Genomic DNA, 22,932 nt, shown 5'->3' on the forward strand with positions numbered 1-22,932 from the left:
TGTGGCTCAGACAGGTCGTTTTCAATAATATCAGTTAGAGAATTAGTGCCTCAAGAACTACTGACACAACGATGTAGAAAGGCGGTCCTTTCCTAACCAGCCCCCAAGCAAAACTGGACCGGAGGGCCGGAACAAAAGCATGGATGGAGTGTTTGTGTGAACTAATATAAATTCAAAGTAAAGGAGCGGAGGGGGGAGCAAGAGAACCGGATAGAACAGCTGGATCCGGCCTGGGGGCCATAGTTTGCCCACGGCTGGTGATGCCTGTTCTGGGTTCCTACTTAAAGGGACCTGAGTTCTGCCAACATTTTGAGCTCACTCATCAACGTTTCTGTTCCCTTCCCTCTAGTCCCGAGTGTTATCATCATACCAGCACCCAGGGCCCCTCTAATACCAGCTTCTGTTGTGACTAAGGGGAGAGAGGTGCAATTCTTAACAATTGTTGAATGTGGTGTCTGCTTAATGCTGGGTCCTGGAGAGGTGAGATGTGGGGCCTCCAGATGCATCTGGGGATTTTTCTAAACCAGGGAGGTTACATTGGCAAGCTCACTCTCCCTGCCTATTCTAATATTCCTACTATTTCTTATAATTAGTGGTTTGTTATGGTCATAGAAAAATATAATTTGGAATGTCTTGTGCAATAATATATATATGTAGTTTATGAACCTTCAAATTTTACACCTTCAATGTGTACTTGAGACATCCATCCTATTCCTAGGATGTCCACAGATGTCATATTGTAAGAAAAATTTTTAAAAATTCTGTGTGTAAGACTGACCTATGTAATCCCTGGCTGCCAAATGCTGGAATTCCTTAAAGTTCTACTATGAAAATTTTCATTCCAAGTTTCCATCAGATTATGGTTTGTATTCTACATTCATAAGCACATCATTTGCTAAGTTGCCTTATTGTTAACATATATATTTATGATATATTTAAAAGCCCCTTTACACATACATGTGCTATGAGATACATGTTTGGCTAATGCAATATCCTTGTTCTATAGCAACTGGCTCTATTTATAGACTAAATAGATATTAACCTACAAACAGAACATCAATCTCTAACTTCCTGTCAATTACACTACTTGACTTTTAAATAATTGTTATTGTTATAAAATATATTATATAAAAGATCATATACAAGATAGTTGTATGTTTTAAGTAACAATAAAATCACAATTTTCCTCATCTTACAGCCACAGTCTTCCTGAATGCGCTGGGACCTAGAACAGTCCATAGCCCACCCACAAAGGCTTCCTGACTCTCCAAGGAGACCAAGTGGTGGATGGGTAGCTGATCCTAATGATTCTTGATTCAGTGGGCTTTTCACTGTTCAGCTGTTAAATGCTATTATATCTTAAAAAGCACATATTAGACATTCATTTTGAATAATGGCCAGCTTTCAAGTCAAAATGAATACCTAATGATTACTACCTGCACTCACTCTCTATTCCTTTTCAACTGATATTTTAAAAATTTATCTTTATTGTTGAAAGTATTAACAGATGTCCTCTTTTTCCCCCCAATTGACCCTCTCTACCCTGCTTCCTCCCCCTCCCCAGGCCTTCCCCACACTATTGTCTGTGCATGGGCAATGCAAATAAGTTCATTGCTTAATCTCTATCTGGAAACAGCCCAAGTGCCCATCAGTAGATGAATGGATTAAAAAACTGTGGTACATTTACACCATGGAATATTATGCAGCTATAAAAAATAATATCTTACCTTTTGAGATAGCATGGATGGACCTGGAGATTTTTATCTAAGCAAAATAAGCCAGTCAGAGAAAGACAAATATTACATGATCTCACTCATATGTGGAATCTAATTAACAAGATAAACTGATAACATCAACTCCCTGGTTTAGAAAAATCCCCCGATGCATCTGGAGGCCCCACATCTCACCTCTCCAGGACCCAGCATTAAACAAACACCACATTCAACAAATGTTAAGAATTGCACCTCTCTCCCCTTAGTCACAACAGAAGCTGGTATTAGAGGGGCCCTGGGTGCTGGTATGACGATAACACTCGGGACTAGAGGGAAGGGAACAGAAACGTTGATGAATGAGCTTAACGTTTTTCTAGACCCTGAAAAGGGCAAAGGCCCAAAGATTTCAATCTCAGTGCATAATGGAGGAAATAGAAGTGATTCCTAAATACTGGATATTATGACCCCATGGTTTTAAATAAAAACATAGTCTAACAAAGTGCTACTTAGAATCCCCTAAATCCTAGGGCCACTCAAAGTGGTCCATGGGCCAGGAGCATCAGTGTCACCTGGGAGCTTGTAAGAAATTCATAATCTTTGGCTCTGCATGATCCCCCAACTCCCACTTAGGGAACAGAAAATCATTTTTCCAAATTATAGCGTCTCATGAGGAAGTAAGAGCAGAGTTTTCTAGAATGGTTTTACCTCTTAACATACTGTTTCTTATCTGCACACAATTAATGTACCCCTTAAAGAGAGTAGTCAGTCTCTATATCTTTATTAGCCTCCTACTTAGTGGCCTGAAGCTGTGCTAAGATAAATGCCTAAGAGTAGAAGTTAATCATCTCTCTCATCTCTGCAGGACTGGAGCTGAGAGATCAGTAGCCAATGAAACTGCCATTCACATCCAGTGAGCTTGAGTAAACTTCATTCAGTGTCACTGTTGAAGGACAATTTTGAGGAGGTGGTGATAAAACAAGTAAATATATAGAGTCAGCAGTACAAGTCTTAGAAATGAAATGCTATACAGTGTAACAGAAAATATTAATCTCTAAAATGAATTCCTGTGTCTGCATTTTTGATTGACAATCACATATCGAACCTGAGCTGTAAATCGTGAGTTTGATGAACAACAAACAGTCTGTCAGCAGGTCGACATGAAGTAATCATCGAAGCACATTTCCATACATTTTAAGTACACTTTAAACAAGATGCAACAGCAGCATAAACAAAGAAACTCTGTTCCAGGGTCTCTCAGCCTCTGCTCTGACAAAGTGATTCTTTGATGCATGAGGACACACATGTGTTGCAGCATGTCCAGCAGCATCCCCAGCCTTTCCCCACTAGACATCTGTGGCACTTCCCCTCCCTGAGGTGTAACCACCAAAAGGGTCTCAGATGTTGCCACCTGTCTCCTGGGTGGCAAATTGCCCCCAGGTGAGAAGCACTGCATTATGCCCAGGTAAATAGTCACCCGGAAGTAAATCTGCTCCTTGGCAGTTCTGCTGAGATCATAGCCACAGCGTATCAGACAGTGAGGCTTCGGCACGGTGGATAGAAATATCTAGGAAGTTGAATTTTGAGGATGAAGTCGCTCAGATATTAGGCTTGGTGTCTGATGACATCAGTATTCCTGGATGTTCTGTTCAACTGTTGACAGATAGTTATGGTTTGTCTAACAGCTTCTTACAGATCTATGGGAGCCTCTACTGCCTTTGGAATTGGGAGGTCCCGGGAGACACGGTCCTGAGCCAGGCCAGTTTACAGCAGGCAGGTAGAGTAGGAAGCTCATTTAGAATAAGGATTGATTCCAATTCTAATCCAACACCCCTCCCGTCAGGGGCACAGCAGGAAGAGACTAGTGTTGGATTAGAATTGAAATCAATCATTATTCTAAATCCTCTCCACTCTGAGATTCTACTTCCAATCCAAATATCCTCTCTTCCACATAGCTGTAAGGATGACTCATAATAGAAGAGCCCCCCAAATGGCCTCTGAGAACTGTGCCCTTCTGTCAGGGCTGCCGAGGCCCCTGGAGTTCACTCGAGCACCAATCAGACAGTTTCTCCCGTTGTCTTCTCACCAGCTCAGAGTTTCAGAGTTTTCTGCATGAGAGATAAGGGCTGAACTTATTTTCTTCTTAGACATTAGTTGAATCACAAAAGTCATCCCTCTAGTCCCTTTGCTCCAGCACAGGCCCTTGCAGTTCTCCCAAGTTCACAGCCATGCCATGCCCTACTTCATTTTCCCACCCACTGCTTCTGCTCCTTGCCTGACACCTGCCCAAGACCCAACTTGGTTTTAATTTGCCGACTGTTCTCCCTTCGACATCCCACCCCCACTCCTTTCCAAGCTACGTGTGTGGGAGGAGACCCCGTGACCACCACTGCCCCTCCTCCCATCCTCAAGTGTAGCTGAGTCTCCTGGTGATCCAGCTCTGAGCATGACGTCATTGTTCGCCTTCCCAGAACCCTGTGCCTAAGAATGGGGACTGCTCCTAACTGCTTCTCACTCTCGCGCTCTTAACATGGTTTCTCCTAATCATGGCTTTCATCATTTGTTTGAAAATAGAGTAAAATCATATCTCTCTGTAAAGTTGATTGGCATTATTTGATGATTCTATATTTGCTAATTTGCCTAACTGCTAAAATGTATTTGTGACCCCAAATCAGTACTCATGAACCTTTGTGGTCATTCATGGACATGCTCAGGGTGGAGAAAAAATTGCGTCATCAAACTTGCACGTCCCCAGGGGAGGGAGAGCAAGGTGAGACACTCTGCCTTCTTGGTTCAGCTCATACTGTAAACTAGTGTCTTACCCTGCTCTATTGGGTACCACGTTCTTTTGTATTTTTGTTGGTGATTTTATTGTTTCAAATGGTCCCCAGGAGTAATGGTGACATCCTGTATAGTGTTCCAAAGTGCAAGGCTGTGGTATGCTTTCAGAGAAACCATGTGTTAGATAAGCTTTGTTCAGGCCCAAGTTAAAGTCCTGTAGTTTATGAGTTCAATATTAATTAACCAATAGTACATATTAAATAAGGTATCTCTAAACAGAATCACACATAAAACAAGGTTATGTACTGATTGCCTGATAAAAATGTGTGGCCAGAAGCTCTCAGAAGCCAAACCCTGTGTTTCCCCTGGGAGCACTCATTCAGTGTGTACAACTTCATGTCCATAGCAGTGCCCTTGCTGTGCATAACTGCCATTGATACTGAGAATCATCATACACTGAGTGGCCAGATTATTATGATCTCTGAACGCATAATAATCTGACCACTCAGTGTATATATATATATATTTATATATTAGAGGCCCAGTGCATGAATTCATGCATGGGTGGGGTCTGGCCAGCCTGGCCAGGGGGAGGGGACATGGGTGGTTGGCCGGCCTGCCTGCTGGTCGAACTCCTGGTCGAGGGGACAATTTGCATATTAGCCTTTTATTATATAGGATATACACGGAGTGTCCAGATTATTATGCATTCAGAGATCATAATAATCTGGCCACTCGGTGTATATACACATGCACTCTCTTGAAATATATAACATAAAAACGGCAACACTAACTTTGTTCCAGAGAGCAAAACTAGGCAATTGAGGGATGGAGTGGGAGGAGACTTTTTACTGAAATGCCTTTTGTGTTTTGTGCCATACAATCATACCCATCGAAAATTTAATTGAAATTTTTAAAAAGCAACTAATACAATGAAAAAATACAGTTTCATCATATTTCTCTTCAATTTCAGGGAAACAAAACAACTCCTACTAAAAATCCAGATGACTCCCAGCTCCATACCTGGTCTTTAAGGCTCTGCACAAGCTATTTCCATGCTCTGCTCCCATCCCCCCCACCCCCCATGAACAATTCAGGTTGTCCATTCGGTCGACTCATTGCTCCTGCAAATTGCTCACTCCATGTTTCTCATCAGAAACACTCCTTTCCCATCTACCTAGCAACATTCTGCTCTTCCTTCAATGTCCTGACCACCCCCTCAAAAAAATATTTTTCTTCTCCTTGTTGAAACTCCTGAGAGTTCACTGTTACCTGCTGTTTCCCTCCTGGTTTTGTTGATGGCTTTTAAGTTTCAAGTCTCCCCAAATCCATTACAAGTTCTTGAGGATGGCATTGGGGTGTTATCTTTGAATTCCTTCAGTGCCTTGCATTTGATAGACACTTAATAATATTGATTGTTTGGTTGATTGATTGATTGTCCTTTACCATTCAGTACCAAATATATTTTTATCAAAGTCTTTATTCCTAAGGAAATTCCTACTCAATTATGTAAACTTGAAGCAACCTGGGTGATTACATTTTGGAAGTAGCATGAGGATTTTGTTTAGAGGCCTGGGAAAGATTGCAATTGCTCTGCACAATGAGTGGAAGTAGGATTATTTCATCTGTGAAGAGGGAATCTAGAAACCAGATTTTTATCTCAAACATCTAGCAAACCGGAAGGGCTCTGAGTGTAGTCTTGTTGGGTTCACACTGTGCTGGGCACTGTCTGGGCCTAACACACCTCACTTTATTACATAAGCCTGTCCCATGGCTGTCATGAGGCCCATTTCACAGGACAAACAGAAACCTAGTTACTAATCCCAGCATCAAGTAGCTGTCAACTCCAGAGCTGAGATCAGGACGTGGGTCTGAGTGTCCACCGCATTGGGCTGCCCTCGAACAGAGCGAACAACAGAGGAACAAACGTAGGAGAAAATATTCTTTTTGCGGTAATTTCACAGCCTTGTGCTCTGGGTAAAACACAAGGCAACGTGTTTGGAGACGGCCCCAGGCAACGGTTCTCCAACTGCCATGCAGCTCTAAGCGGGAAGTAGCCCTAAGCACCTTGCCCTTCTTCAAAGCCCAAGTATCAGTGGCAATGGTTCTCCATTCCGCTGGACAGCAGACTCCCTAGGGATCTTTACCAATACAGATGGGGCCTGGCCCATGTTGCTCAGTGGTTTGATTCCCAGTTGGGGCACATGCCCGGGTTGCAGGCTCAATCCCCAGAACCAATGATTCTCTCTCATCATTGATGTCTCTATCTCTCTCTGAAATCCATAAAAACATATTTGAAAAAGTACAGATGGGGAGGGCATTCTGGCCTAATTAGTCTGAGTGGAACTCAGATACCAGAACTTTTATAAAGCTCTCCAGATGATTCTAATGTCCGTCAGGGTTGGCCACTGAAGTAGAATGATAGGGAGGTACAAGGACCAGGCGATTTCTCTGGTTCAGTGGTTTTAAATCTGGTCCTCAGAGCAACAGCATGAGCATCACCTGGGAACATGTTAGAAATGCACATTCGCCTTCACCCACTGAAACAGAAATGGGGGTGGGGCCCAGCAACCGTGCTCTACACCCTGCAGGTGATTCTGATGTGTGGTGCGGTCTGAGAATCACTGTTCTTCAAACAGGCAATTCACCAAAAAGGAAATACAAATAGTCAATAAACATATGAGAAGATATTCAACCTCACAAGTAGGAAACCAGCAATGAAAATAACAGGGAGATAGACTTATCTTTCAGATTGATAAAAATTTAAAAGATTGATAATACCCATGTGGCAATAGGAGAGAAGAAACAGATACTCTCACGTATGACTAGTGGAAGGTAAGCCATCTTTAGAGGGAAATTTAAAATTTGAAATATGCATATCTCATGACCCAGACATTTCCCTCTCGGCCTCTCTCCTAGAGAAATAACTGGTACCGGTGCATAAACCAACACCCAAAGGTGCTTGTGCTGCTCTGAGTCCTGGGAGAGACTGGAGACGACTTATGTTCATCTGGAGATGGATGCTAAGGACACTGAGCGCAGCCTGAGGACGGGCACAGCGGCAGGTGAAACGGAAGCGGGCACTGTGGGCACGTGGCACTCTCCCTGAGATACTGGGATGCGGAGGCAAGTAGCAGAAATATATAAGTGGTGCCATTTGCGTTAAGGAAAACACAGCCAAATGCTCTTAATTTTCTCTGTGAGTGCGTAATTATGAAGATGGATAAAAAATTGGAACAATTGTTACCTCTGTTGGGGTACGTTCAGGGGAACAGATCTAGAGTGGAAGTATGAATGAGACTTCAGACCTATCTATAATTTTAAATTTTCTTGTAAGATTTATGTATTTCCTGAGCAATGAAAGACAGTTTTTGAGAGTGAAAACCATATCTAGGGAAATAATATACTAATTTGATAGTTCTTAATCATTTTTCTTTTCTGGTCATGACCCCTGAGAATCTGATGAAAGTTTTCCTCCCCCACAAAGTTCCATCAAGGCCCGAAAATTTTTGTTCAATCTCAGGGAATTTCTATATACCCCGAGGCCCTCCCACAGGCCCCTGAGGGCTCCGGGCCAGCCTGGTTTCTGAGGATCCCAAATGGCCTGCCTTCCCTCCCTGGGCTCCATGACCCCTTCGCCGAGTGTGTCCCCAAGGAGTCATAATGTCTGAGAGCTATTTTTATGAGCGTCAGCAGCTCCTCTTGGCAGATTACATTTCCCCAGAAGGTAGATTTTCGCTGACACCTTAATACTTGGAGGGAGCGATGATCCTTGAGGAGTGAGTGAATGCGGCATGTGATTGCCCAGCTGCAAACAGAAGTGATCTGTGTCGCGGCGGCTTCGCGTGTCACCTGGCCTCGGACATCAGCTTCTCTTTCAGTTCTGCAGTGTCATCCCCCGCTTACTCACAGACCCTCACCAGCGTTTCCACTCGACTGTTAAGAGTAGATATTTTTCTTTTATGTTTTTAAAGAAGAAAAGGTTAAGAAAATGGTATCTTTTCCCTCCCAAAATTTTAATCAGTGTTTCTTCTGATATTCCAAAATGGTATAGAAGGAAGGTTTGTATTTGTCCTTATTTAGTTTACTCTAAACTGTCTTAAATGGCAGGCAGTTCTCGTGAAAGCGAAGCTCCCTGATAACCTACTTCTCATGAAGTCCCCGAGCTCCCTGGAGACTTCAGGTCCTATGGACAAGTCTGATCGTAATGTGCTCTGCGCACCTTTACCACGAACCCTGCCGCACGGGCTTCGGGAAGCACTTCCTACAGCTCCCTGGGCCCTCCCAGCTCCCACTGTCCTCACACCTTGGTGGGGTAGGGAGAGCCCTGTCTGGAGAAGTTAGCTGGGAGTGGATTTATTCATCCTTTCTCTAGCTTCCCACTGATTTAGTTACATTGTAAGTAGGAAACGATATGTCTGAATGCTGTATGGCATCTTCTACAGAATGTGGGTGGTGATTCCTTTAAAACAACGACAACAAACACCTATGGGTGTTGTTCAATGGGATGCACCTGAATGTTCTTGATTCTTTTGCCTCATGAAGACTGTTTTCTGCAGCTGGATGTGAAGCATCTCTGTGGGCGAGTCCAGCCTGTCCTTTAGACCCGTGGTCGGCAAACTGCGGCTCGCGAGCCACATGCGGCTCTTTGGCCCCTTGAGTGTGGCTCTTCCACAAAATACCACAGCCTGGGCAAGTCTATTTTGAAGAAGTGGCATTAGAAGAAGTTTAAGTTTAAAAAATTTGGCTCTCAAAAGAAATTTCAATCGTTGTACTGTTGATATTTGGCTCTGTTGACTAATGAGTTTGCCGACCACTGCTTTAGACGGACTGCTTGCTTGCATGAACTTGGGGCCACCACTCTAAAAGCCCCTTCTTGCTCTGAGCCTTTTGCTCATGCTCTTTTGACTCACCCTCATATGGCCCAGTCACAGAGCTGGTCATTGCTCATCGTGATCCAGATTCCAATCTCCATTTCTTTAGGTAGCATTTGCTGATCAACCCAGTTGACCATACTCATTCCCCTTGAGTGTATAGGACACTTTCTCTCATCTACTTATGAGGTGCTTCTCTGTGGAATGTTCTATCATACCTGCTCTCAGCAAATGTATGTGAGCACTTTCTATATGCCAGGCACTCTTCAGGTTCTGGAGATACGGAGCTTATATTCACATGTGTGAAATAGAATGAAGGAGTACACAGAGACATGCAATAATTTCAAGAGTGAAGAAAATGAGGCAAGGGGATGTGATAAAGTGACTGACAAGGAGAAGGGTAACATTAAGTAAGATGCTCAGGGAAGGTTTCTGTGAGGAGAACGCATTAGAATTGAAATCTGTATGATAGGAGGTATTAGCCAGGCACAAATAGAAAAAGAGCACTAGACAGAAGGAATAGCAAAAACAAAGACCCTGAAGCATGGCATGTGGGTTATCATAGGTTTCCTCTTAAAAAAGCATTTTTAAAAGATGACTATATTTCCCCCTCAGCAGCTAGCACATAATAAGAGATTTATGACTATCTGCTTCCCATGACTAGTCCATTAACTGGCACGTACTAGACACTCAAATTGATGAATGAATGGATAGATGCTCATTGAGTAACTGAATGACTTGTCTCTGGTCTGACAGCAATTTTGCAGGAGAGCCAGAATGGACAAAAGAACTCCTTCATTTCCTACATGTTAGTCTGTGCTGAGCCAGCACCCTTCCAATCTCTGTTACCCTCCATTCAGTGAAGTAAGAAAAGCACACTCATTCTTTTTTGGAGTAACATTATATACAAGAGTGAGACCTCATATACGAAATGTTTGAAACTTTTGGAAGCTACTCAATAAATTCAGGCAATTCCTAGTGTGTGGCTCAGCAAGGGCGAACCAGAGTCGCTGTACATTAAATTCCACCTGAGAAGCCGTGGGAATGCAGTCTGGTCAGTCCCTGGCCTCACCACTGCAGGATTGCAGAGCTGGCACCTCTTTCAAGCTTTAGGAATGTGGATAAAGCATTCCGTGGAGTTAGCAGGATGCTGTTTTACCTTCCCTGTTGCTGAGTTTATTGTTGGAGGAATAATCTAGGGCCCCTGCCTGGCCCTTCTCTTGCATTCTCTCATGGAGTAGGTAGTGCCACAATCATTCAAAGTAATCCCTGGTGAAGTGGTGTTTGTAGTGTGTCAAGGAGACTGCCCATTCATAGAAGCAATAATGTGGCAAGATCGGTATAGAATAAAGAGTATAATCAAAAGCTTTGTTAAAATAATGAGCCTCCATAAAACCTTGGTCTCAGACAACAATATTGAAACTATGGGCCTATTTCAGCTTTCGGTGGAACTCTTAAGAAACATAAACTACTCTTAACATTTAAAAAAAACTTTTTTTTAATTAGAGTTTAGTTTATTTGAGCCAAACTGATGACATATGTCGGGGAGTAAGGTCTCAAATGCTCTTACTCTAAACATTTTTGAAATTTATTATGAGAGTGTTCTATTTCTTTCACGTATCCCTATGGAGGATTAAAATAGTAGAGATAGTGGCCACTCATTCAACTAGGAAACAGATGAAGCACCCTGATGATCTTTTTCCAGTGAAACCAAGACGTAATGTTCACCCTAGCAAAGGGTCAAGTTTTTCTAAGCAATAAAAAGTGGGTGCTTTAGGAGTGATACTTCCTAGGAAAAGTGCTCAGCCTGTTTCCAAAGCCCACTCGGCTGCTGCTCCCACTGCTAATGGCAGTCCAGGCTTGAGCTGGATGCACAGAGGCCATCCCTACTCTAATGACCTGCCATGTGATTCAGGAGCCAAGATAAACCCATAGCAATAGGTTTATCTTGGTTGAGTATTTCATAGCACATAACCTAGTTGTTTTCACCTCTCAACTTGAAATATCAAGTCCAACCATAACCTAGTATAGTAGCCAGAATTTAATATTGTGGGCATAGTAATACTATAAAGCTGATGATGGTGGGAAGAAGAGACAGAGGATGAAATGGCAGGGCCCAAAACTCCTGGCTTAGCCCCATTCACCAGCTCACAATTACTCTCTGAGAGGGCCTGGGGTACAGTTTGAACTTAGACACTGACACATATCAATTCTGGATCTAATCATTCGACACACCCCTTTGCCCTTTGAATTTGGGGCCAGTTTGGCAGCTGAACTCTCTAAGTAATCCCTGCTGCACAAGTTCAAAACACTGTCCAGCCTCTGACATCAGAAGGCCTCTGCCATCCCGAAACCAATAGTCCAGGTGGCTTCCAGGCCAGGCAACCATTGTGCCTTGGTGTCAGCACACTCGGTGGTCTCTCTGATCGATGTAGAACCCAGTTTGGAACAAACTGGAAAGACCCACTTAGCAGCACAAGGGCACATCATGAAGGGCTATGATTTGCCACACAATTATAATAAAACATTTCTAGTTAGTTTCTACTTATTTCCAAAAGAAGCAATGTCCCTGCTTTCTCAGGAGGTCCCAGGAAGGCATGTCTGGCTCTTAGAAGTCAATAGATGAGGAAAGTCTCCTTGAATGCTTCTGAATAAAGCATCTTCCCTTTAGACCTGTCATCAGATAAGTCCCATTTCCAGAATATTCTTTCCATCTGGAACTACTTTTCATAAGAACAAAATTCACAGCTATGAGGATACAAACTACAGCCAGGGCTTGCTCACTGGTTCTAATTTAGCTTTTGCTTTTAATTCTTTTATTATTCAAGTAATGTGACTTTGAGTCAATAATTTTGAGCCTTAGGATCTGCAAATACAAATGCAAAGCAATAATCTCTAAAGTCCTAGATATACTTTCCAATTAAACTCACTTTATGCACTCACTCATGCAGCAGATACTTTGAGCACCCAGTATGCATTTAGTACAATAGTACTTGTACTTACCATAGAGATGAGTAAGATAAGGCAAGAGATGGACAACTGTTATCTCCCCCAGAATCTAGCAAGAAGGACAGACGGGCATGAACATAAATGATAAAGAGCAATGTGCGAAACCTGAGATCTGGAAAACCAAGATGGCGGCATAAGGGATACACCTGTACGTGCGGCCTCTCACAACCACACCAAAACTACAACTAAAAGACAAAACATCTATCACCCAGAACCATGGGAAAGCTGGATGAGTAGAAGTTCTACAACTAGAAGGAAAGAGAAAAGAGCATTGAGATGTGCACAAGTGCAGAAAAGCTGAGGTACAGAGGCGCGTGAATCGGGCTGGCAGCTGGCAACTGGGTGCACTGTTTTTTTCAACCCAAAGGGAGACACCGGCTCCCAATTACTCTGAACTCCACTTTCTGGAGAGACTCTGGGAACCCAGACTCCTACGGGGAGAAGCTGGACTGTCTGCCATCGCGTTGGAAAGTGAGGGTGGCTTTCTTGCAGAAGTGCACGCAGGACTCATTGTTTACTGCGCTGGGGCCCGGGACGCGGAGACGCAGAAACTCGGAGACGCAAAAACTCAGAGATGCAGAGACGGCTGACTGGCAGCCATCACTGTTTGCCATGCCCTGGCCTAGTGATTCCCTGAGACCCTGCCCCGCCCAATTTACAAACCCATCCAAGCTCTGGGCAGTGGCTTTTGCATATAAATGGCCTGCCTTATCACAGCTTAACCTAACAAACTGCAGCTCTGGTCAGACAGTTCCAAAACCTCAAAACCCCAAGCAAAGAAGAGAAATCTGCAGATCTTGCTGTAGCTCCTGCTGGGTGGCCTCAGACAGTAGCTGACCTGCACCTCATTGGAGATCCAGAAGCCATTGTACCTAGTGGTCAGTGTGAGATGACACCAGATTTCAACTCCTCACATCCATAAGTGACACATTCAAGAGGCAGACTCAGTGAGCACCAAAGCTCCCACTGAAACAAGTCCTGCTCCATAAGGGTGTCTCCAGCACAGCAGTTCTTCCATTATAGACACAGCGGGTCCTCACAGCCAATTGGCCTGGAGGTCAGTTCCTCCCAGTGTACCAACAGCAATCAAGGCTTAACTACAACAAGACTTTGCACTCAGCCCACAAAGGGGTGCACCAAGAGTGTCCACCTCAGTTGATAGGGGAGGCTGAACCACTGGGCCCTATAGGTCACCTACTACAGAAAACCACCCCATTAACACAGGGAATCAGCCAAAATGCGGAGACAAAGAAACATGTCATGAATGAAAGAAATGGAGGAAAGCAAACTACTGGACATAGAGTTCAAAAACACAGTTATAAGGTTATTCAAGAATCTTCTAAAAACCTCTGAGGAACTTAGTGAGACCTTTAAGGATCTTATTGAGAATGCCAAAAAAATGGAAAAGGACCAGTCAGAAATTAAGCATACACTGTCTGAAATAAAGAATATACAGAAATCCAACAGTAGACCAAAGGACCCCAAGAATCAAACCAAAGATTTGAAATATGAGGAAACAAAAAAACACCCAACCAGAAAAAAAAAAAAAAAAAGAAAAGAAAAAAGAATGCAAAAATATGAAGATAGTGTAAGGAGCCTCTGGGACAACTTTAAGTGTACCAACATCCGAATTATTGGGGTGCCAGAAGAAGAAAGAGAGCAAAATATTGAAAACCTATTAGAAGAAATAATGACAGAAAACTTTCCCTACCTGGTGAAGGAAATAGACTTACAAGTCCAGGAAGCACAGAGAACCCCAAACAAGAGGAATCCAAAGAGGACCACACCAAGACACATCATAATTAAAATGCCAAGGGCAAAAGACAAAGAGAGAATCTTGAAAGCAGCAAGAGAAAAACAGTTAGTTACCTACAAGGGAGTACCCATATGACTGTCAGCTGATTTCTCAACAGAAATGATGCAGGCCAGAAAGGAGTGGCAAGAAATATTCAAAGTGATGAACAGCAAGGACATACAACCAAGGTTACTCTACCCAGCAAACCTATCATTTAGAATTGAAGGTCAGATAAAGAGCTTCACAGACAAGAAAAAAAGCTAAAGGAGTTCATCACCACCAAACCAGGATTATATGAAATGCTGAAGGGTATTCTTTAAGAAGAGGAAGAAGAAGAAAAAGGTAAAGATAAAAATTATGAACAACAAAATGACAACAAATACATGACTATCAACAAGTGAATCTAAAAATCAAGTGAATAAAAAATCTGATTAACAGAATAAACTGATGAGTATAATAGAATCAGGGGCATAGAAAGGGAGTGGACTGACAATTCTCAGGGGGAAGAGGGTGTGAGGGGTGCGGGAAGAGGCTGGACAAAAATCTTACACATATGGATGAAGACAGTGGTGGGGAGTAAGGGCATGGGGTGGGGTGGGGAATCAGGTGGAGGGGAGCTATGGGGGAAAAAAAGAGAAACATCTGTAATAATCTGAACAATAAAGATTTATTAAAGTTAAAAAAAAGAGGAATGTGCTAGGGGCTAGGTTTGACAGTCTGAAGCAATGTGGTGAAAACACAGTGGGGAGAGGAAAGACTAGGAAGGCTTCTCTGATGAGGGGACAACATTGGAAATTTTTCTTGAAAGGTACCTTTGCCAGTTAGAGAACAGAGAAAGCACATTCCTAGCATGTGAGACCACATGAACAACATATACCAAGTGGAGATACAGGAAAGCTTGGTAAGTCTGGAGAAAAGGACATTGTCCGGGGTGGCTGTCGTATGGGGTATGGCAGGGAGAGTAAGCACAGAATAATCTGGAGGGCTACATAGAGGCGAAGGACAAAGGGTCTGCAATTATTCCAGTTCTGGACACTTTGAAACAGACACACCACTAGCAAAACCCAGTGGGCCCTCCTGCTCATCCTTATGCCTGTTCTATTATTGAGACCCAGAGATCAGGATTGAGGTGGTAAGAGTGTGAGTTTTTTTCTTGGCTCCAAAACCTACTATAATTATGATTTTAGAAAACTATTAACTCTCCCTAAACCTTGGTTTCCTTATTTGTGAACTAGAGAGGGGTAGCAACTTCTTAGCCAGGAAGATAGGAACAAATAAGAGAATATGTTACACACTCAACAAATGCTGACTGGCATACAGTGAGTAGTCAACAAATGTTGAGTTCATAATAATACATGATTATTAATAATACCTTATGAATAACTGAAGAATAATATGACTGATAATAATGTTTCCTTTGTCAGGGTCAGGTAGGTCAATTGAGGTCAGGTGACCCCATCACTGGGTTTCTGAAAACAGCCTTGATGGGATTTACAGCTTTGACCCCATCTCTCAGCCAGACTTGTAACGTCAGAAGGATGTGCCCAGCAGGCTCATTCTGTCCTCAGATTTCTTTCCCCCTGGGGATTAAGGAGCGGGAGTCCAAGCCTTGGATTATGAAGACATTCTTGCATCTCCCTGTGTAAAATGATAATGCCAAAGGTTCCTGGCACCAAGCAAGGGAATGTGTCCCCTGCCCAAGGCTCCTTGTCCCCACATGATTACTTGGTGCCTGCTGATATTAGACCTTGGGGACTGTCTTTAAAGTCCTTGTTTCTTTCCCCCTTTTCCCTTTGTCTTTGAGTGTTTAATAGCTAAGTATACAGGTGGGTACAGGGTGTGTTTCTACCTCCTGGCAGTAATTGTTGTCTTTAAATTTTTTAGTAGACTTTATTTAGAGAAGCTTTAGGTTTACAGGAAAATTAAACAGAGAGTTCTCATATACATACCACCCCCCACATACAAACACAGCCTCCCCACTATCAACATTCCCCACCAAAGTGGTACATTTGTTACATCAATGAACCTACACTGACACATCATCATCACTCAAATTCTATAGTTTACATTAGTGTTCTCTCCTGGTGTTGTACCTTCTATGGGAGTTGTTGGCTTTTTATACCAGCAATTGTCCTGGGGAAGCCTATCCAAATAATTTGGGTCAAGGCTGGTGATGCTAGCCTGTTTTCAAATAATCTGTTTGGAGAAGAGTAATTAAGATTGACTAGAACTTGAGAGGGGAAGAGAGAGAGAGAGGGAGAGAGAGAGAGAGAGAAAGAGGAGAATAAGAAGAAGGAGAAGGAGAAGGAGAAGGAGAAGGAGAAGGAGAAGGAGAAGGAGAAGAAGAAGAAGAAGAAGAAGAAGAAGAAGAAGAAGAAGAAGAAGAAGAAGAAGAAGAAGAAGAAGAAGAAGAAGAAGAAATGGGAGGGAGGGAAAGAGGAAAGAAAAAAAGAAAGAAAGAAAGAGAAACAGAGAAAGAAAGAGAAAGAAAGGGCCATCAGCTCACCCAGGCAATTCCCACCCCCAATTTCTTCACAGGTAGAGGTTAGTGATAATTCTTGCCTAAAATGGCCATGATCTTCCCCTCTTTCCTAAATCTGCTTCTACCATCCTACATCTGTCTCTGGGCTTTCCTCTTCCTGGAGAGATAACTCTGACTTTGAATCCTTTTCTTTGCAGTTTTCCCCCACACACATCCTCCAGTGCTCCATAATGGGGCCCCCAAACTATGAAAGGCAAAAGTTTTATTTTAAAATATAGGTCTCAGAAAGGGCCTGGGCAATTTTTTTAAGCACCTAAGATAAGATTTTAATTGCTCTTGCAAAATTCTTGTAAGGAAATCTAAGTCAGCCCCCTGCTTTGACAGATGAGGCCTTGTGGGAGGTTGGCTGTCCCAGGAGCCCCGGAAAACACTGAGATGTCCTTCCAAACAGGGATACAAACAGCTGAAGAGCTCCAGTTACTTAAGAGGTGAGTGACATGGACACTTTGCCAGTTGGAGAAAGGAAAGGAGTGGGGCAAGGGAGGTGGTGGAGAGAAGGACAGAGGAGAAAGGACAATGACAAGAGGTTGGGGGGAGTGAGGAAGGAGTGAAGCAGGATGCAATGGCCACAGCTGTCAAGCCTGGTGGGATGGAACGGGAGCATCCTGTCCCTGACCATGATCCCTGCTGCACTTGGGGGATAAGGGTGACACCCTTCCTTGGACTTCAGGGTACGATTGGTGATTTACCAACTCAGATTACACTTGCCTGAAGTGGAGCCATCTGTCTGACTCCCCCAGGATCAGTAGGGTGGTCCTCTCACACAAACTACCATTGTAAAGGAAGCCAGCCATCTGCATCTGGCAAGTGGCATTTGTCCTAAAGCTTTGATTCAGGATTAAATATATATGAAGTGCTCTCAAACAGTGAATGAAAATACACAGCCATTTAAGTGTTCTTATTTCACCTCGCTTGTGCTCATTTGCATTCTCTGTATTTTTCTAAAATGATTATGGATTACTTTGATAATAATAAAAATAACTTATTTTCAATTCTAAAAATTAAAATGGTTTGAAAAAGTTCACAAAACAATATTTTAAAGAGAAAGGGGTGAAGGGATACATATCAAATTGTTAATCTTGGTTAATTTGTGGGATGAAGGTGTCATTGCAACAAGAGAGGGAGCTTTTTTAACTGTCTCTATATTGCTTGACTGATTAAAATGACTGTATATTACTGCTGTCATTTTAAAAGTAAATTCAAGAAAAAAAGAAATTAAGAAAAAAGAATTTGCCATGTGTTTTTTTTTAAATAAATCTTTATTCATATTATTACAATTATTTCTCCTTTTTCCCCCCATAGCTCCCCTCCACCCATTTCCCACCCCACCTTCTGCCCTTACCTCCCCCCCACTGTCCTCATCCATAGGTGTATGATTTTTGTCCATTCTCTTCCTGAACCCCCCATACCCCTTTCCCCCTGAGAATTATCAGTCCACTCCCTTTCTATGCCCCTGATTCTATTATATTCACCAGAGCCATGTGTTTTTAAAAAGCAAAGTTGTTTCATTAAGTGAGACACTTTTAATTCACTACTATTTAAATTTTATAAAATTTCAATTGACCATTATTTTCTTAACTTTTTAGCAATCCTTTCTGCCAGTTTTACATGTGTCAGTCACCTGTCAAAAGTTGAGTTTTGCATTTGTTCCTCCGTATGAACTATATAGGCCCTTATATATATATACTAGAGGACTGGTGCACGAATTCATGCACCAGTGAGTCCCTTGGCCCTGGCCTGCAGGATCGGGCTGAAACCGGCTCTCCAACATCTTCTGAGAGGTCCCAGATTGTGAGAGGGTGCAGGCCAGGTCAAGGGACCCCATCGGTGCACAATTGGGGCTGGGGAGGGATGTGGGAGGTTGGCCAGCCAGGGAGGGACTGTAGGAGGGGTCCAGGGCATGTCCGGCCCATTTCGCTCAGTCTTGATCAGCTGGACCCCAGCAGCAAGCTAATCCACCAGTCAGAGCGTCTGCCCCCTGCTGGTAAGTGCACATCATAGTGAGAGGTTGAGCAGCCTTAGCATATCATTAGCATATTACACTTTGATTGGTTGAATGGCTGACCAGACGACTGGACACTTAGCATATTAGGCTTTTATTATATAGGATAATGTTTTTTGTTTTTCCATTACAGTTAACATACAATATTATATTAGCTTCAGGTGTAGAACTCAGTAATGAGAAATTATAGAAACTACCAAGTGATCATCCCAATAAATCCAGCACCCATCTGACACCATACATAGTTATTACAACTCTAGAGGCCCAATGCACGAAATTTGTGCAAGGGGCTTGGCCCTCGCAGCCCCAGCTGCCTCAGCCCTCACAGTCCCAGCTTTATCCAGAAGGTTGTCTGGATGGTTGTTCTGCTGTTTGGTCTAATTAGCATATTAGCTCTTTATTATATAGGATTATTGACTATCTTCCCTATGTTGTTCCTGTGACTATTCTGTAACTACCAATTTGTACTTCTTAGTCCCTTCATCCCCTTCAACCCTCCATCTCCTCCCATGTGGCAACCATCAAAATGTTCTCTGTATCGATGAGTCTATTTTTGTTTTGCTGTTTATTTATTTAGTTTGTGTTTTAGATTCAATTGTTGATAGATATGTATTTATTGCCATTTTATTATTCATACTAGAGGCCTGGTGCACAAATTCGTGTCGTGCACAGGTGGGGTCCGGCTGGCCTGCCCCAATCTGGTGATTGGGCTGAGCTGGCTGGGGGGAGGGGCCACGGGCAGGTGGCAGGCTGGCCCCACCCCCTGGTCAAACTACAAGTCTAGCTCCCAGTTGAGGGGACAATTTGCATATTAGCTTTTTATTATATAGGATTTTTTAAACCTTCTTTTTCTTAAAGAAGACCCTTTAATGTTTACTGTAATACTGGTTTGGTGGTGATGAATTCCTTTAACTTTTTCTTGTCTGGAAAGCTATTTATCAGTCCTTGGATTCTAAATGATAGCTTTTCTGGTTAGAGTAATTTTGGCTATAGGTCCTTGTTTTTCATCACTTTGAATATTTCATGCTAATCCTTTCTGGCCTGCAAAGTTTCTGTTGAGAAATTAGCTGTCAGTCTTATGGGAGCTCCCTTGTAGGTAACTAATTGCTTTTTGTTGCTTTTAACATTCTCTCTTTTGCATTTTAATTATGATGTGTTTTGATGTGGGCCTCTTTGCATTCATCTTGTTTGGGACTCTCTGCGCTTCCTGAACTTATATGTGTATTTCCTTCACTAGATTAAGAAAGTTTTCCATCATTATTTTTTTACATAGGTTCTCAATTCCTTGCCCTCTCTCTTCTCCTTCTGGCATCCCCATGATGCAAATATTGGTACACTTGACGTTGTTCCAGAGGATCCTTATACTAACCTAATTTTTTTCTTTTTGCTGTTCTAATTGGGTGTTTTCTTTATCTTTCAAATCTATGATTTGACTTTCAGCTTCATCTACTCCACTATTGATTCCCTATAATGTATTCTTCATTTCAGTTAATGTAGTCTTCATTTCTGACTGGTTCTTTTTTATGTTTTCTATCTCTATGTTGAATTTCTCACTAAGTTCATCTACTCTTCCCCTAAGTTACTAGTAACTGAGCAACCTTATAGCCAGTGTTTTGAACTCTGCATCTAGGAGATTGCTTATCTCCATTTTATTTAGTTCTTTTTCTGGAGTTTTGTTCTCTTCTTTCATTTAGGATATGTTTCTTTGTGTCCTCATTTTGGGTGTCTCCCTGTATTTGTTTCTATGTTTTAAGTAGAACTTCTACATCTCCCAGACTTGGTAGAGTGGCCTGATGTAGTAGGTGTTCTGTAGTGTCCAGTGGCACAACCTCCCCATTCACCCAAGCTGGATACTCCAGGTGCACACCCCCCTCCCCAAATCATGTGGGCTGTGCATAGCCTCCTGTTGTAGTTGATACTTGATTGCTGTTGGCACATCAATGGGAGGGATTTACCCGCAAGCCATTTGGCTGGGAGGACTGGCTGCAACCACCGTGGAGGATTAACCATGCAGGAGCCCAGTCCATGGAGCAAGACTCACTTCAGCAGGGCTCTGGTTCCCACTGAATCTGATCCTTGAGTGTGCCACTTGTGAAGGTGGTTGGGTGGTGTATAAGCATGGTCTGAAGCTGTCTACCTGGTGCACTGGCTCTGGGGTCTCCCAGCAGGTGCAGACCAAGGTCAGTTACTACCTGTGTTCTATCTGACATGAGATACAAAGTGATCTGCAGATGGCTGTGACTTGTGCTGGGCTTAGAGGTGCCTAGGATAGGCTAAATTGTGAACCAAGGCTAGCTGCTGCTAGTGACAGGCCTAGGACCATTTAGTGAGGTCTACATGGCACACCAAGGCCAGATGCTGCTTGTTTGAGAGATTTTAGGAAAGCTGAAGCATGAGTCAAGACATGCCATTCATATGAAAAAGCTACTGGAAACAGCTTACATGGCCCCATAAGTTGGGTGGGGCAGGGTCTCAGAGAATCACCAGATTGATGGAGACTCATATGTTGTGCCTGCCTGCAGGTGCTGTGGGGAAAGTTCAGAAAAGGAACAATGGCCTCTGCCATCACTTCTGTAGGCTCATTGGCCTTCTCTGGGTTTTTCCAGTTACTATACAGTGTGTGGTATAGGGTAGGTACTGAAGAAATGTTGAGTGAAAGAATTATACACTAAAGTTCATGGCATGGTTTTATCAGGATATCCAGGGTTAATCGAGTGGTCAGAAGTTAGTAACCAAACTCACAAAAGGCTGATTTTTTTAAAGCTGAATTTTAGTTTATTCATTTCTAAAAGGAACTATTGTGAATCTGAGAAATGGACCCAGTCTTTGCCCTGGTGTAGTGTCTTCTTGGTGAATGGGATCAGCAGGATCCTTGGTGAGCACAAAACAAAAGCTGAATGTTCTTATGTTCTATTTCTCTTAGGGTCTTCTGCTCCAATGGCCTGTGTCCAACTCTTTGAGTCTATCTTTACCTCAAGGGCCAGGATCAATCATCCAGCAGCAGATTGGGAGATTCTCACTCTCCAACTTCCCCCTTCAAGTACTGTGCAGATCACCAGTGGGCCACTTACACCTGTTACCACAACACACTGTTCCCTAACTGCTGGGTTACTTTGTGTTGAGTTAGGCTACTTGCTAATGACATATGGGACAGGCACTTTAATATCCTCAGCGAGGTCACTCCAAGTCACTGTACAAAATGGGTGACTTCTGGAGAGCTGTCCTGTCACAGCTGATCCCGTCCTTCTTACAGGCTGGACTGACAGACATGGCATCTGCTGACCCTGTGCTTTGAGAGCCACTGTATTTGAGGGCTTTTTGTCCACCATCTACAGTTACCATGACTAAAAATACCTTGGAGGGTAAAGAATCTTCCAGGGGGCTTTGCAACCTGGACTGTATTTCTCACATTTTGATATTATATTTTAAGGTAATAGCCTCGTTACTGTGTTAAGCTGCATATTATCCACTTGGCCAATGTTTCATGTTATCTTTGATTAGAAGCCAATTTTTGTGCTGAAACTCATGATTGCATCATCTTTTCCCTGCCAATGTACCCAATAACCATGTTTCCTGGGATTTTCCTGATAGCACGCAGCCTCAATATACAGAACTAGCCACCTCCCCTGTGCAGATGCCAATGCTTCATTTTACTCCTGCAAATGCAGCTTCCATCCCTGTGTCTCAGCCACAGTCCTACGTGCCACCACCATCTCCCACCCAGTATAATTAGTGAGCCTGCACAGAAGCCCAAGGCCAGAGAACAGAGATGGATTTGTGTTGCACAGATGCTAGTGTTTTTCTTTTTTCTTTTTTTTTTTTAATAAATCTTTATTGTTCAGATTATTACAGGTGTTCCTCTTTTTTTTCCCCCATAGCTCCCCTCCACCTGATTCCCCACCCCACCCCATGCCCTTACCCCCCGCCACTGTCTTCATCCATAGGTGTAAGATTTTTGTCCAGTCTCTTTCCACACCCCTCACCCTCCCTCCCCCCTGAGAATTGTCAGTCCACTCCCTTTCTATGTCCCTGATTCTATTATATTCACCAGTCCATTCTGTTCTTCAGATTTTTTATTCACTTGATTTTTAGATTCACTTGTTGGTAGGTATGTATTTGATGTCATTTTGTTGTTCATAATTTTTATCTATACCTTTTTCTTCTTCTTCCTCTTCTTAAAGAAAACCCTTCAGCATTTCATGTAATCCTGGTTTGGTGGT

At 42.9% G+C, this 22,932-nt stretch overlaps 1 protein-coding gene across 1 annotated transcript; it reads left to right on the top strand.

Moving 5' to 3' along the window:
- Positions 1-15,030: 15,030 nt before the first annotated feature.
- LOC308252608 (uncharacterized protein) lies at positions 15,031-22,560 on the top strand (the record flags this gene model as incomplete). Its single annotated transcript, XM_080677390.1, has 4 exons — positions 15,031-15,069; positions 16,407-16,712; positions 17,035-17,138; positions 21,636-22,560. The coding sequence occupies 4 exons, from the start codon at positions 15,031-15,033 to the stop codon at positions 21,670-21,672; spliced, it is 486 nt and encodes a 161-aa protein (XP_080533516.1). The 3' UTR covers positions 21,673-22,560.
- Positions 22,561-22,932: the final 372 nt, after the last annotated feature.

This window comes from Plecotus auritus (assembly GCF_963455305.1).
Source record: "Plecotus auritus genome assembly, chromosome: 7".
Lineage (NCBI taxonomy): Eukaryota > Metazoa > Chordata > Mammalia > Chiroptera > Vespertilionidae > Plecotus > Plecotus auritus.